The sequence below is a fragment of the Procambarus clarkii genome, chromosome 89 (assembly GCF_040958095.1).
Source record: "Procambarus clarkii isolate CNS0578487 chromosome 89, FALCON_Pclarkii_2.0, whole genome shotgun sequence".
Lineage (NCBI taxonomy): Eukaryota > Metazoa > Arthropoda > Malacostraca > Decapoda > Cambaridae > Procambarus > Procambarus clarkii.
In genome coordinates this window covers 2,708,878-2,723,308 of record NC_091238.1, presented here as the reverse complement: position 1 = coordinate 2,723,308, position 14,431 = coordinate 2,708,878, and the positions used below count along the sequence as shown (strand labels likewise).

General features: G+C 42.0%; 1 protein-coding gene across 2 annotated transcripts; it reads left to right on the top strand.

Annotated features, from left to right (window-relative positions):
- Positions 1 to 264: 264 nt before the first annotated feature.
- Positions 265 to 12,839, top strand: LOC123773424 (uncharacterized). 2 transcript variants are annotated; one of them, XM_045767177.2, is made up of 6 exons: positions 265 to 555; positions 1,148 to 1,335; positions 3,339 to 3,505; positions 4,331 to 4,472; positions 5,458 to 5,670; positions 9,495 to 12,839. In XM_045767177.2, exons 2-6 carry the CDS (start codon positions 1,269 to 1,271, stop codon positions 9,860 to 9,862), a joined length of 957 nt encoding a protein of 318 aa, XP_045623133.2. In that variant the 5' UTR covers positions 265 to 555; positions 1,148 to 1,268; the 3' UTR covers positions 9,863 to 12,839. The 2 variants fall into 2 exon arrangements, with proteins under 2 accessions (XP_045623133.2, XP_045623134.2); XM_045767178.2 differs by lacking the exon at positions 265 to 555 and adding an exon at positions 579 to 1,046.
- The last annotated feature ends 1,592 nt before the right edge of the window (positions 12,840 to 14,431 follow it).

Sequence of the window (14,431 nt, the reverse complement as noted above, 5' to 3'; positions counted from 1 at the left end):
TGGAGATGAACACAATAAGAATTAGCAACACAGTTCAGAGATCTAGTGACAGTATAACACAGATGCAGATTTATGCCCCCAGCGTCTTCAAATGAACATGTGTGGAACAGAAACGTTTCGACACTACATTTATTTTTAACTTCCCCTCGTGATATATAAACGTTTACAACCATATAAAACATTTTTTTTTAGTTGTCACCAAGTCAGACATTACGTGTCCCTGTCGTTACAGCACAAACGTTTCGTTCTCGTTCATACGAATAACATCGAATATCCTGACCTCTGGAAACCCCGCTTCGATTAACAAGGTGGAAACGGATGGATAACTTAGCCAATATTGTAGATAATACATATGCGAATGAGCTTACAAAAACACGCCGAGATCGTTTTCCTTTCCTGGTGGGCTTATCTTACAGGATGTCCTCTGAGCTCTCACTACTGGCACTGGTGGCACTGGTGCCTCAGTGGGGTCTGAAAGCAGTGCTTCCAAGGGGGGGACCAGCAGTGATGTCGTGGACAATCTGCAGGAGAGTTGGAGATTGTCAGTTCTAGAAGGTATGATGTGCAATTGAATGTTTCTGGTTGGCAGTGACCGGCCAGTTTATGGTGGAGGGTAGCGGTAAGCAGTCGGTGGTGGTGACAGGCAGTGACCAGGTGATGATGAGCAGTGAGTAATCAATCACGCAGTGGAGAACACTGACTAATCAGTGAAGAGGAGATGGTTGGATGGTGACGATCAAGGACCAATCAGCGAGCATGGTGGTTGACTCCTAGCTCACCAATTTGGACGTAGTTCTGGTATTGATGGTGGGCAGTAGCCAATCAGAGGGACAGAGAGTTGTGGATAGTTTCCAGTCCAACCATTGGAGTGGTTTCCAGTCAGTGGGGCAGTAATGGACAGTAACCAACCAATGGGGCAGCGTTGAGAAGCGATCAACGAGAAAGTGGTAGACGGTTACGATTCAATAAGGAAGTATAATGAACAATGATTAGTTATTGTTGACGGCAGAGAACAACAAACAACCACTAATTAACAGTGGTTAACAGTAAGTAAACAATGACAGCTATACTACTGGTGGTAATGCAACATTAATCCCCTGTACACACCCCTTCCCCTCCCCAATAACCAATCACGAATCCTTCACAGAGAACACGCAGCCCAGAGACGAGAGAGAGAGACACACAGAGCGACGAACAAAGCTCTGACGTCGGACGGGAAACCGCTGATACCAGCCCCCTTCCCACAACGTCAAGTACCAGTGATCATCATGTGGGGGCTGATGCTGTTGTTTCTGCTCTGTGCCGGCTTCCCCATCTGCCGCGCCCAGACCCCAGGCGAGTCCCGGTCAACTACAATGATTACCTTGATGTGGTGACAGTAGATGTTTGGTGTAGGGCTTAACGCCTATACACTCCCAGGATGGTTATTAATGCCTCCCAAAAAGCTTATGACCAACCAGCAAGAATAATTTATTCAATCCTCAGTTGAATGTCATATAAACTGGAAGTTGTAGAATAATGTTTACAATTTATTATAGTTTGCAACAATGTAAGAGTTTATAATAATACAAACTCTCAGTTTACACGTAACGAGAAATGGGTTACATCTCTCAGTGTATATATCCTCTATATATTGGATGATAACCGACATTATTTCGGTAAATATTTTTTTTTTTTGCAAGAAAACCAAAATGAATGAAAATGAATGGTAAAAAATAAACGTATGGTGTCAAAAAAATAGACGAGTATGATATAAAAAACGATGAGTATGATATAAAAATAGATGTATATGATATAACAAAAATGTATATGATATAAGAAAAATGTATATGAATAAAAAAATAGTGGTATTATGCAAAATAAAAGTAAGATATAAAATCTAACACGGAAGCAAGGACAAATAACGTATTATCTTGACGTTGAAGAGAGGGACAGAGAGGTAGACAATAGGTAAGATAAGACCCAGGTGCCACACACACACACACACACGCACATTGAGCTCCACCGGTGAAATGTTTTATGGAGTATGTTGGAATGCACGACATAATAGAAGATCATAATTAAGCTCCGTATTGGTACGCAATATGTCATGGCGTATGTTGGATAGTACGCAATATATAATGGGTTATGTTGGATAGTGCGCAATATGCAATTGCGTATGTTGGATGGTATACAGTATGTCATGGCGTGTTTTGGATAGTACACAATATATCATGGCGAATGCTGGATAGTATACAATATGTCTTACGCTATTTTATGACTGTTTCAGGCCATAGTGTCTTACGGTATTACACAACTGTGTTATGTGAACATTCAGGATGATGTGAATGTCAAGTGGCCCCAAGACAGTGTCAAGTGGCCCAAGACAGTGTCAAGTGGCCCCAAGACAGTGTCAAGTGGCCCAAGACAGTGTCAAGTGGCTCCAAGACAGTGTCAAGTGGCCCAAGACAGTGTCAAGTGGCCCAAGATAGTGTCAAGTGGCCCAAGACAGTGTCAAGTGGTTCAAGACAGTGTCAAGTGGCCCAAAACAGTGTCAAGTGGCCCAAGATAGTGTCAAGTGACCCAAGACAGTGTCAAGTGGTTCAAGACAGTGTCAAGTGGTTCAAGACAGTGTCAAGTGGTTCAAGACAGTGTCAAGTGGCCCAAGACAGTGTCAAGTGGCCCAAGATAGTGTCAAGTGGCCCAAGATAGTGTCAAGTGACCCAAGACAGTGTCAAGTGGTTCAAGACAGTGTCAAGTGGTTCAAGACAGTGTCAAGTGGTTCAAGACAGTGTCAAGTGGCCCAAGACAGTGTCAAGGAAACATCTTGATAACGGTTCTTTTCAACCAAAATTTCTCCTGGAAAAAATTGCGTTACGTGAAGAAACATCTTATATAGAGGTGCGTCTTATACAGAGGTTAGTCTTATACGACGGTGCATCTTATACGGAGGTGCGTCTTATACGACGGTGCGTCTTAGACAGCCGTGCGTTTTATACGACGGTGCGTCTTAGACAGCCGTGCGTCTTATACGACGGTGCGTCTTAGACAGCCGTGCGTCTTATACGACGGTGCGTCTTAGACAGCCGTGCGTCTTATACGACGGTGCGTCTTAGACAGCCGTGCGTCTTATACGACATTCATCAGTGGATGAAGCGATTTTCATCATTCGTTTTCAAACCCCAGGAAAACCAGAAAAAAATAAGTCGATCAATATTATTAGAGACCAAATTATGTCCTTTTAAATTTGCTTTCAATGTTGATTTAACACTGTCTTAAAAGGAAGTATTGATATTCAGCAGGTATAAACCGCTCATAAAACAAAGTATTGATATTCATTAGGTATTGCTACTCTACAGGAAAGACAAGCTTCACGACGAATCGAACTTGCAGTGTTATACTAAGTTTGAATGTTTCTTCTGGCGTCTTTGAGGTGTCCACCACAGCTGCAGCACCTGACACCCAACACACCTACCACCTCCTGACCACAGTGAAGAGCGGTAGTCACCTCTATCTGCCCCAGAAGGTAAGTCTACGTAGGAGAGAGATAGAGAAATAGAGAGATGAGGAAGGGGGAGAGAGAGGGAGACAGAGAGGAGGAGTGTGTGAGAGGGACACTCACTCACCCATAAGAACAAAATAAGAAGATAATCAAGGTGTATGAAAGTACGAAAACAGTTTTCTTTTATTAAATCACAGGTAAAGTAATCAAGAAACTGGACACTAAACAATGCATATAAACGTGATTAGATTACAAGTGTTTATTTCGTTTGTCATATTTCCAATAACACAAATTTTTTGAATTAAGAATTATTCTTCATTTGTCATTTTCGGTCATTTTAATTGCTAACATTTACCAAGAAATTTCCTCATCTCTCTTATCCAAGATAATTAATTTTGTTAATTTTAATATCTGCATTCAATGATTTTCAAATCGTTAGGACATTTTCATAACATGTATTATTGTTTCCATCAATTCCACATTGTTTCTATATTCTTTGCTAAACGTATAATTTATGTGATAATAACTAACAGTGGTTGAATTTCTATATTTACTGAAATGTTAAAATCAAGCTGTCTTAGTTTTAACATGTACACAAAAACAAAACCAATCATGAACAAGCTTCATTTAATCTGCTCCCGTAAGAACTTAATAACTCGTCGGAAGACTAACTCGTCATTAATACTTCTGACGTACTTAACTATGTTTACTTTAACAACTTTTCTACACAGCACAAACAGATTTTTTATCTTACTCTACCTTTCACAACCTCACACGATATACACTGAATACTTCATACAGTTTTAAGTCTTTCGTATTACTAAAACTATTGATTCATGTACTTGACAGGGATTCATGGTTCCGGAATCATTCTTCGGGGGATTCTCTCGTCCGCGCCCTACCTACTTTACTGAATACAGTCTCTTGAGTGTCTTGGTGGAGTCTGAGGACTCTCGGCAGTGGAACACTTCTGGGGCAGCGTCCGTGGGCAGTAAGTTTGATTTAAAATGACCTTTAAAAGAAAATATGTAATTGTAATGAATCTTTAGAAAAATTAATAATTGAGTGACATAATCACAGAAAAATGAAGGTTTGTATAATGTACTTAATACAAAAAAAAAAAAAAAAATATTTCTTCCCCATGTCTGCATATGGCCATAAACTAACAAGACATGGGGTTTAGTCGTGTACTTAGCACTTCACTCTGTTTCTTGCAACAATTAGTGGCTAATGTGAATCACGTGGCCTTTTGGGACTTGCTGGTAGAGTTAGTGGTCACGTGGTAGGCTCGATGTCGGCTGAACAGCCTCGTGACGTGTTAACTCCCGAGCCGCGCACTCTTAACACACAATCATGGCTGTCTCCCTTGTTTATAAATCCTGCTTCCTCCTCTCCAACACGGGAGACATCTCCCGTCACGCAGGGTGCAGTCGCACCTTCACAGATCTCCAGTATCAGCTCTTGATACTGGTAATGGCACAAAAGGGCCACCACTTACGGGCCATTCATGCCCGTGCCACCTTTTGGGTGGCTTAATCTTTATCAATCACTCAATCCCTCCTCTCGAGGTTGTAACATTCGAGATTCGTTAAGAAGAGTGGGTTGGAGGTAAGATCTATTTTAGATATTATTAATTTAGTAGATTCATTTTATAGTGTAACCAGCCCTAGGATAGGTGTATTTTATATTAAATTAGCCAAAACGTTGGCTGAGATATTGTGTATATGACCTTGGGTACGTAACCCAGTTTTGTGTAACTTATATGACTAATGTAAATTACCAAATTTTATGACTGTTACTTTAGAATTTGTATATGAGGTGGAAATTTCCCACACCGTAAGAACAAAGTTATTAAGTTGTCTTCAATGCAAACAATTTAGACACTGAGACAAATAAGTTGAGTATATTTGTTACAACTACTCACAAGAAACAACTCACTCTGACGCTCGACCTCCACCTCAACCTCCCTCCTCCAGGGCGCTATTCCTGCTCGGCCTCCGCACCAACATTAACCAGACCGACCTTCTGCCCGAGGCCCACCGCCACCCTGCCATGCTATCGCATCGGACGAGGGTGGACGCCCATCATGCTGGCGTCCGTCCTGGGCGTCGTGTTCCTCATCACGCTGTGTCTGGCCGCTCTGGCTTGTCTGCAGCACAAGGAAATCTCCAGACTACAACAACGCATAGGTACGTAGATTTTAACCAATTCCGACAAACGCACAGTGTTATCGCAATTGCAGTAGGCATCCTTCAGTCTCGGGAGACTATGGAGTTGCGCTCTGGTTGTTAATCCTGGTGCAGCGTCTGGTGTGACTGATGAGGCCAATCCAAGAATGGAAGTCCATCCCACACTGAGCACAAACTAAGTCCGATTCAGGTCTGTCTTCCTGGCTACCGGCTATCCTGATCCTAGAAGCCTGGTCTCTTGGAGAGCAGCAATATCCATCTGCAGTTTACTAAGCTACCTATCGATGATTGCTGTTTTTCGGGCGTCGTTGATTTCTTGCAGGTCGTCAGAGAAACCTGATGTAATTATCCTGACGTTCCATGTGCTCAGCATTAGGGCAGTTGATATTTTCTTTTTGGGTTTGGTATTGCTTGGTGCAAAGTTGTCGGGCCGCTTGTCGGTTTTCATCCTAAACCCCACGTACCCATTAAGGTTAACGGACCATGGCGTGGCAGCACCTTAGTGGCTGGAGTTTGCCCAGTTGAGGCGAGCGGTAGCTGCCCAGTGGGGCGCGATGACCCCTCCCACCGTCAGAAGCAACCCCTGGCGTCACACTCTTCGCCAATCGAGCAGAATACTTAAAACCGGTAGACTGTCGCTTCCTGTGTTAGTTCGACGCTGTGAGGCGAAGCTGGAGTGTCCTCTCTAGAGCGCAAAACCTGGGTAGGATATGGAGGAGAAGCTGTTACCCATGCAGCAGGTCCCCCCCCCCGCCCTCTCCACGTTGCTGAAATTATCCAATGGAAAGGCAAGTGCCAATAAACATGGTTCCAGCACTCCGTTCTGGTTTTCGACCTCCGGATTCTAAATCAACAACAAACTGCCTTAGGGGCTCCAATTCCGGATTTTTCCTCTAAGTTGACTCCTGAAGCCTTTCCCAAAAGATGGATATGGGCGGAGGTTTAAAATCAGGGTTTTCCTTCCACTAGATGGGCTGCCTTCCCAGGCTATCGAGTCCCATTTATCCCGAGCAGGTGGTTTTAAGGCGCCAGAGGCACGCCCTCGCACCTTCTCCTGTCAGCAAAAGCAGTTCCGCCGGAATTAAAGACTAAGCCACCCATGCAAGCCAGGAGTTGGACTAGGTTGTCAGAGGCTATTTGAGACGCACGCCATATAGGTGCTTTTTGTAGGTCATGAGAGTTTGTCCCCCATTACCACCCCATGGCTATGACAACCAATTAGAACCGCACAGTGTTATATTTACGTTATAACGAAGTAATGACGTTATTACTGCGTTTTCGTTGTTTTGTGTGTTTGCTGAGATGTTTTGCTTAAGCCTCCATATAACATGGTCTATAATGATGCCGGGGCTGTTGATTTTATTCTCTTGATTTACCAATCCACGAGAAATGCAACTGTTTTGTCTAGCGAGAAACCTGCGAATCCAAGCAACCAACTGAAACAATCGAGAACCATAGCTAGAAAACGGTCATTTTTACGCTACTTTAATTTGACTGCTAGGTCGCATTTCTAGCGGATTGAGCAATTCCTTAAAAATTGGCAAGTTGAGTTACAATGGGGGGGGGGGGGGGGCAGGGAATAAAGACTCTACCTAGCACTGCGGCCATTGTGAAACACTGGTCGTTAATAAGGTGTCTTCTCGCATTTTTGTGGAGGATTACATCATTACATAAATATTTAAATAATTTAGTAATTAATTTATCTTTTTTATTGTATTTGAATACGAAGAGAGAGAGTTTATTTTACTTCCGTTAATGACACCGTTTGACCTTTGTTATCACGAGGATGCTTGCCACTAGTAATGTTCTCACTCACGCGTGCACGCACGCACGTACACACGCACGCACTCACCCCCCACACACACGTATACACACACACACACACACACACACACACACACACACACGTACACACACAAGTTATTGTGTTTGTGCACAAATAGGTGAGCACACACATACACATACACTCTATTCATAATTTTAAAACTAGATATGATAGGGAAATAAGAAATGAGTCATTGCAATAAGTAACCGATGGCTAGAAAGGCGGGATCCAAGAGTCTATGCTCGATCCTGCAGGCACAAATAGGTGAGTACACGCACACACACACACACACACGAGTGCGCACGCACACACACAAGCACTAACAAATGGAATGCATTTGGCAGTGATAAGATGGAGGCTGACTCCATACACAGTTCCCAATATAGATATAATAGAGACCCATAGGCTTAGGAATATGTACACCAGTTGATTGATGATTGATAGGTGGGACCAAAGAGCTAAAACTAACCCCCCCCCCCCCTCCCCAGCACTATTAGGTGAACACACACAACACATGTAAAATTTTATCTATAACGAAAAAATATATATGCTTATTATGAAATGAGGGAATGTTTAGTGTGGGATGTTTAGTGTAGTAATGTTTAGTGTGCGAATGTTGCTTGCTAGTGAACATCTTCCGGTGATGATGTAATGAACCTCATGAACATTTGCACTTCACATATATTTCACCTTTGAATACTTATTGAACACTATATAACAAGTTTCTTAATCATGCACCAGTAAAGCCAGTAATCATGCACCAGTAAAGCCAGTAATCATGCATCAGTAAAGCCAGTAATCATGCACCAGTAAAGCCAGTAATCATGCACCAGTAAAGCCAGTAATCATGCACCAGTAAAGCCAGTAATCATGCATCAGTAAAGCCAGTAATCATGCACCAGTAAAGCCAGTAATCATGCACCAGTAAAGCCAATAATCATGCACCAGTAAAGCCAGTAATCATGCACCAGTAAAGCCAGTAATCATGCAACAATAAAGCCAGTAATCATGCACCAGTAAAGCCAGTAATCATGCACCAGTAAAGCCAATAATCATGCACCAGTAAAGCCAATAATCATGCACCAGTAAAGCCAGTAATCAAGCACCAGTAAAGCCAATAATCATGCACCAGTAAAGCCAGTAATCATGCATCAGTAAAGCTGAGTGCTGTGTGATCCCTATTAAATATATTTTTCCATCAAAATGATAAAAATAATTAGGAGAAGGCTTATTAGCCTGTAATTGTATTTGTCTTCATAACTCTCTTTATATATGTGAGAATGAAATACAAAGCATTTCATGCACCATTCTTTAATATTTTTTAAGAGATGTTTTAAAATCCAATATTCCTTATTCAAATGTTTATATTATTTTTATCATCAGGGTTCATAAAAGAGAATGATTGTGTTTGTCCGAGACTGGAGGCCAGACGTTTAGGGCTAGCCTCGTTCAAAACACACGTTGGGCGGAGGGAGGGATATGAGAGTGTGTGATAGGCCGGTCGGGGTTGGCCTCAGTGCCACACTTTAAGAAATGTTGGCATCTAGAGCTTCCACTCCCGGAGACTTTCACGTGGTCGCTTCTGAAATAGAAGTTGTGTTTTCGTAGAGATACTTCGTGGATTCAATGCTTCACTCTACTATTTTTGTTTTAGAGAGAGACAGGAAGAGAGTGAAGGAGAGAAGGGGGAGTAGGATGTTTGAAGAGACGAGTAGAGAAAGGGGAGGAGAAAAGGGGAAGAGGATGGGAGAGACAGGCAAGGGGAAGAGGGGAGAGACTGGGAAAGAGGGTGAAGAGAGAAGGAGAGGGGAAGATTGGAAAATATATACAATAGATGCATCTTCGATTGAATTCATAGCTTCCTTCTCAACACTGAATATTCTATTAATCAATTTTGCTTATAAATTTGCATACAACTTAATGTCCAATAGCATTGTTTCCCTACTGTTGTCACAAATTTAACAAGCGTTAGATATTTACATCTTAATATGTCTTGCAGATATTGTTTTGCTGAACATTGCCAGAGAAAATCAGAAGTTTACCCGGCAGGAGGAAGACGAATCATGCTACACTGATACAAGGACTCAGTCACACACCAGTGGTGCTCCGGGCGACCCGTCACACACCAGTGGTGCTCCAGGGAATGTGTCACAAACTAGTGTCAATGCAGGGGACCCATCACCCACCTATACCACCTTTGCAACAGCTCCCTTGTATGGTAACGAACACATCAACAACCTACTCGAAGCTAGCGACACGAACGCTTACCACATATACGCCAATATCAACGAACTGGTGCCTTTTAGATACGGACCTCTGATCACCGGCCGTTCGACCAATGAGCTCGTTTACCAGACCACCTGTTGAGCGCTGCCGGAGAGCTCGTCAGGGAGCGTTGCTTAGTCTTCCACCATTGGTGACAACAATAGATTTCGTTTCATAATTTTAGGTGGCTATTTAAGCTCATTCTCAAGTACAAGACTGAATGGTAAGAGAAACATTGTTATAGTTTCTAGATGATATCCATGGAAGGATGGAAATTATGAGAAGGCGCTAAGCCAGTATGACTACATTTACTGCGTGGGAAGGATATGAGATATCTAAGATTATGAGGTAAGTTAATTATGAGGAGACTTAAGCACTATGCCAGTATTTATCACATGTAGAAGGATATGGGGATAGGAGCCAGAATAAGGGAAAATGAAGAGAAAATATGTTACCTATTCCTCATCGAGGCCACCGGGGATCGAACGCTGGACTTGCAAGAAGCAAGGCCGACGAGTCCGCGTGCTAGCCAGGGAAGGCATGGAGAGGAATCAGGAAGTGAGTCGTAGAGAAAGCGATCTTCAGCAAGTGTGGGAAGCTTACTTTACCCAACACGTCAAACACCCAACGTAACCACTAAGTTTTTTATTTAATTTTTACGTTGCTAAAACGCTGCAAGATCATAATTACGTTTAAAATACGTTGTGGGTACTTTGTGTGGTTGTTGAGAGAGAGTGCAGAACTGTCCTAGAAGAAGGGTGCAAACATATAAGTTGTTTATGTGTTTGGCACACATAACTGCTCCACTGCCGCTTCAACCCATCCTCTCAACTAATAGGTCGTGTTTCTTACGTTGCAGCAGCCAACATTACTCATCTTATTAAAAAAGTAATGACTCACAAATTTATACGTTTTCGATGTATTGGACTCGATAGGTTCATTGGGTTGTTTGGGTTCGTTCGTTTATGGATAGGGATAAATGTATGCGTTTTAGACGGAGTGGCAAATTAAGAGTACTGGCTGGTGGCCGACGCCAATATCTCCGACACAGTGTAGCTGAGAGCGGCATTTCTCCTGACGTCAGTGAGACGCAGTGGCCCCCCTACCAGATATAAAGGAATCTCACCTCGTTACGATGTGGCCTCAGTAAACTACGACGTCTTGGGAAAGATCTTAGTTAACAGGAAAATATCTTCTGGAGACCTTAAACAAGTGACTCTTGTGTCAAAGGTTGCTGACTTGCATGAAGTGTGTTGGGCGATATTTTCCCTTGAGTGTATTGTGCTGTCAACAACCCCAAGAGACAACGACCACTACCAACCTCCATCGGCCGTCTTATACCTCATCTCATTCTGTGTTATGCTTATAATACTGTATATTTACTCTCACTCTGCTTACAGGCTATTCATGCCCGTCCCACCTCTTGGTTGGCTTAATCTTCATGAATCAATCAATCTCACTCTGCCTCCGGAGATGTTGATGAGAGCTTCAGCGAAACGCGTCCTTAAGCGTCACGTATAATGCCGAAAAAAACTATTTAATAGACTTGGGAAAGGATTTTTTTTTAATTTCCGTCCCAAGTGAAGAGGAACACAAAAAATATTGAACATTCGTGAAAGAATTAATGACCTAACTGTAACTCACTCACTCTCTCTCTCTCTCTCTCTCTCTCTCTCTCTCTCTCTCTCTCTCTCTCTCTCTCTCTCTCTCTCTCTCTCTCTCTCTCTCTCTCTCAATATTATGATCGAGATTTGTTTAATTTGCAAAATAATAAAAGTAAAATAAGTACGAGATGTTTAGGAGCAGCCGCCAGGATGAGTTTTATCTTCGAGTTGTTGCTGTTTTTGAGACGCTTGTCCGGCACCACAGACCACCGGATGTGTGTGTGTGTGTGTGTGTACTCACCTATTTGTGCCTGCAGAATCGAGCGTTGGCTCTTGGATCTCGCCTTTCTAGCCTTCGGTTGTTTAAAACAATGACCTTCTCCGTCATACCTTGTTTTAAAGCTATGAACAGTGTGTGTTTACAGAATGTGCTCCTTTAGTCTATTTCCCCACTACTCTCACGCTAAAAGAAAACTCTCTAGCATTACTATGACTCATCTGAGTTTCCAGTTTCCACTGCACTTCTCCCAGATAATATCTTATTTTCCTGTAATTCCCTGTCATATAGTCTGCCCTCCTTTTCCCAGACCTCTTGCTCCGTGGTCACAATTTGACCACGGGGCAAGAGGTGTTTTTTCGCACGGGAAAACATGACTCTGTAGATCGACTGGTCACTGAGGCTTGCAGGAAAGAAAACACTGATTATGACGTTGGACTATCTAATGCAATTGTTAGAAACATACAATTTAAAGAAAATACTTCAGATTTAACTAAGAAATGCCCAGAGACCTGAAAGCTGCAGTATTAAAAGCTACGATAACTTTTGTAATAATTGGTACTTGTATGGTCAGCACAGTAATCGGACCAGGCAATGTGATGTAGTCATTGCGAGAATTCGCCTTGGTTATAGGCACATTTGGCAGGTTAGTGAGGTCGAGCCACTGCCAGAATATTCAGATTGTTAATTCTGTTACAAACCTTTAACGCATTCACTAGAACACTATATTGTTGAATGTGAAACCGTGAAAGATTATAGAACCTCCTGGCTTATTGTACTACCAACTGTGTAACTATTTCATTGAATCTGATGTACTGGACGACATCTTAAAATTTTTTTCCAAAATTTGCTTGTCCATTTTAAAGAATGAAGGACAATTTTATTTATATTATTGTTAAGCTGCATATGTTTTGAACTCATCCCTGCCCTTGTCTGGCAGTGCACAATAGAAAGTTGCATTTATATATTCGTACATTGAAATGTGTATACAGTATATAGTACAGTATAATGTAGCTGATTGCAACCATGATATTTATATTCTTCAGTATACAGTTTAGACCTTTTGACTTGTGTATGATCCTCTGTCCTGTGTGACAGTGAATTACCAGCATTATCCTCACTCTAATAAGATCTAATTCAATTCCTTAGATAAGGCAATATTGTTATTATTTTTTGTCAATAAAGATGTTAATAATAATGTTATTATGCCTGCTGTATTCCTTCTTCCCTCCAGTGAAGTGAGGTTTGGTTTCATCAGTTTTCTGCATAACGTAATATCATTACCTCAGAAATAAGCCCTTTTGCATATTTTTTAACCTTTCCAAGTTTTGTTTTGTGTTTATTTAGGTAAGGGGTTCCACGCCGGGGCAGCATGCTCAAAAAAAGGTCCCACAAAGAATGTATACAGCCCTCGGAAGGGATCTTTGTCCACTCCTACGTCATTTCCTTTTTCGGAAATTGGAAGTTGTCTTCCTTTCGTCCTATGATATATTTAAGGTCATTTTGCTTCAACAACTATCCTCATGGCTCTGCATGTGTCAGGGTTAAATGCTAGTAGCCATTTCACCAACCATCTCTGGAGATTGTCTAGATCATCTTGCAATCTGTTGCAGTCTGAGTTCTTATTCGCATCATTAGCTTAACATCGTCAGCAAACATGAATAAGAATGAAGTTACTTCGTTTGTTAGATCGTTTACATGTATTAGGAACAGACTGGACCCCTAGTACCGACCCTTCATGTACTCGTTACCTCTCCATTCCGATAGCTCTCCTCTTACTATGACCCATTGCCTTCTTCATTCAAGTTTTTTTCCACCCAATTTATTACTTTTCCCGATACACCAGCCTGGTTTTCGAATTGCCTATAAGTCGCTTGTGAAGAACATAGTCACAAGCTTTCTAGCAATCCAGAAAAAAGGCAGTTGTTCCGTGCTCTCTCCTGTTTGATTTTTGTTATTTGGTCATAGAACTCTAATACGTTTGATAAGTAACATTTGCGTTCGTTGATTCCATGTTGATGATTGGCAACAAAATGTTTATGTTCTGAATGATCGACGAGCCTTAGTTTAATTAGTCTTTTTAATTTCTTACATTGGAATATAATATTCACTATCCAAATAACAGGCAGTTCCCACATTTCTATTGGAGAGTTGAAAACTATTACAAAGAGTACACACAACGATGCCTTTGCCTCTTTTAGGATCCATAGTGAGATCTTCTCAGAGCCTGCGGCTTTCATCCCATCCAGCTGCTCTAATTGTTTCTTTACTTCCTCTTGTGTAACTAATATCTCGATTAGGCTTTCTCTTGGTAGCGTCTATTTCATTAGAAGTCTTATATCTGGGGACAGATCAGGTTCAGTCTTGAAGACTTCATTGAGTCTTTTATTGAGTTCTTGGCGCACTTCCTTACGAATCCTTGTGTAGCTTCCTCTTTTGTGCGGCTGGATCTTATGTTTATTTACCAACATCTTTATCCTTATGTCCCTATATAAAATAACTTAGGCTGATTCTTTGCCCTGAATGTTATATGAGTCTTTCACACACACATACATACGCGCGCGCGCGCACTCACACACACACACACACACACACACACACACACACATCAGCAAGACACACACATCCGTGCTACACACACGCAAGGCGGGAATGAGTTGCGTGTAACTGTCAGTGAGCGCGTCGTTACCGTGATGTGACGCCAATAACCCATGAAATGTAATGTGAGGGTTGGCGGCCTTGGCTCTGGCGCTGCTGACACGCCATACCCTGAGCCACACCCTGCGCCAT

Coding starts and splice junctions, on each gene's coding strand:
- LOC123773424 (XM_045767177.2), top strand. CDS start 1,269: ATGTGGGGGCTGATGCTGTTGTTTCTGCTCTGTGCCGGCTTCCCCATC. Junction 1,336..3,338: donor CTGCCGCGCCCAGACCCCAG/GCGAGTCCCGGT, acceptor GCTACTCTACAG/GAAAGACAAGCTTCACGACG. Junction 4,473..5,457: donor TGGGGCAGCGTCCGTGGGCA/GTAAGTTTGATT, acceptor TCCCTCCTCCAG/GGCGCTATTCCTGCTCGGCC.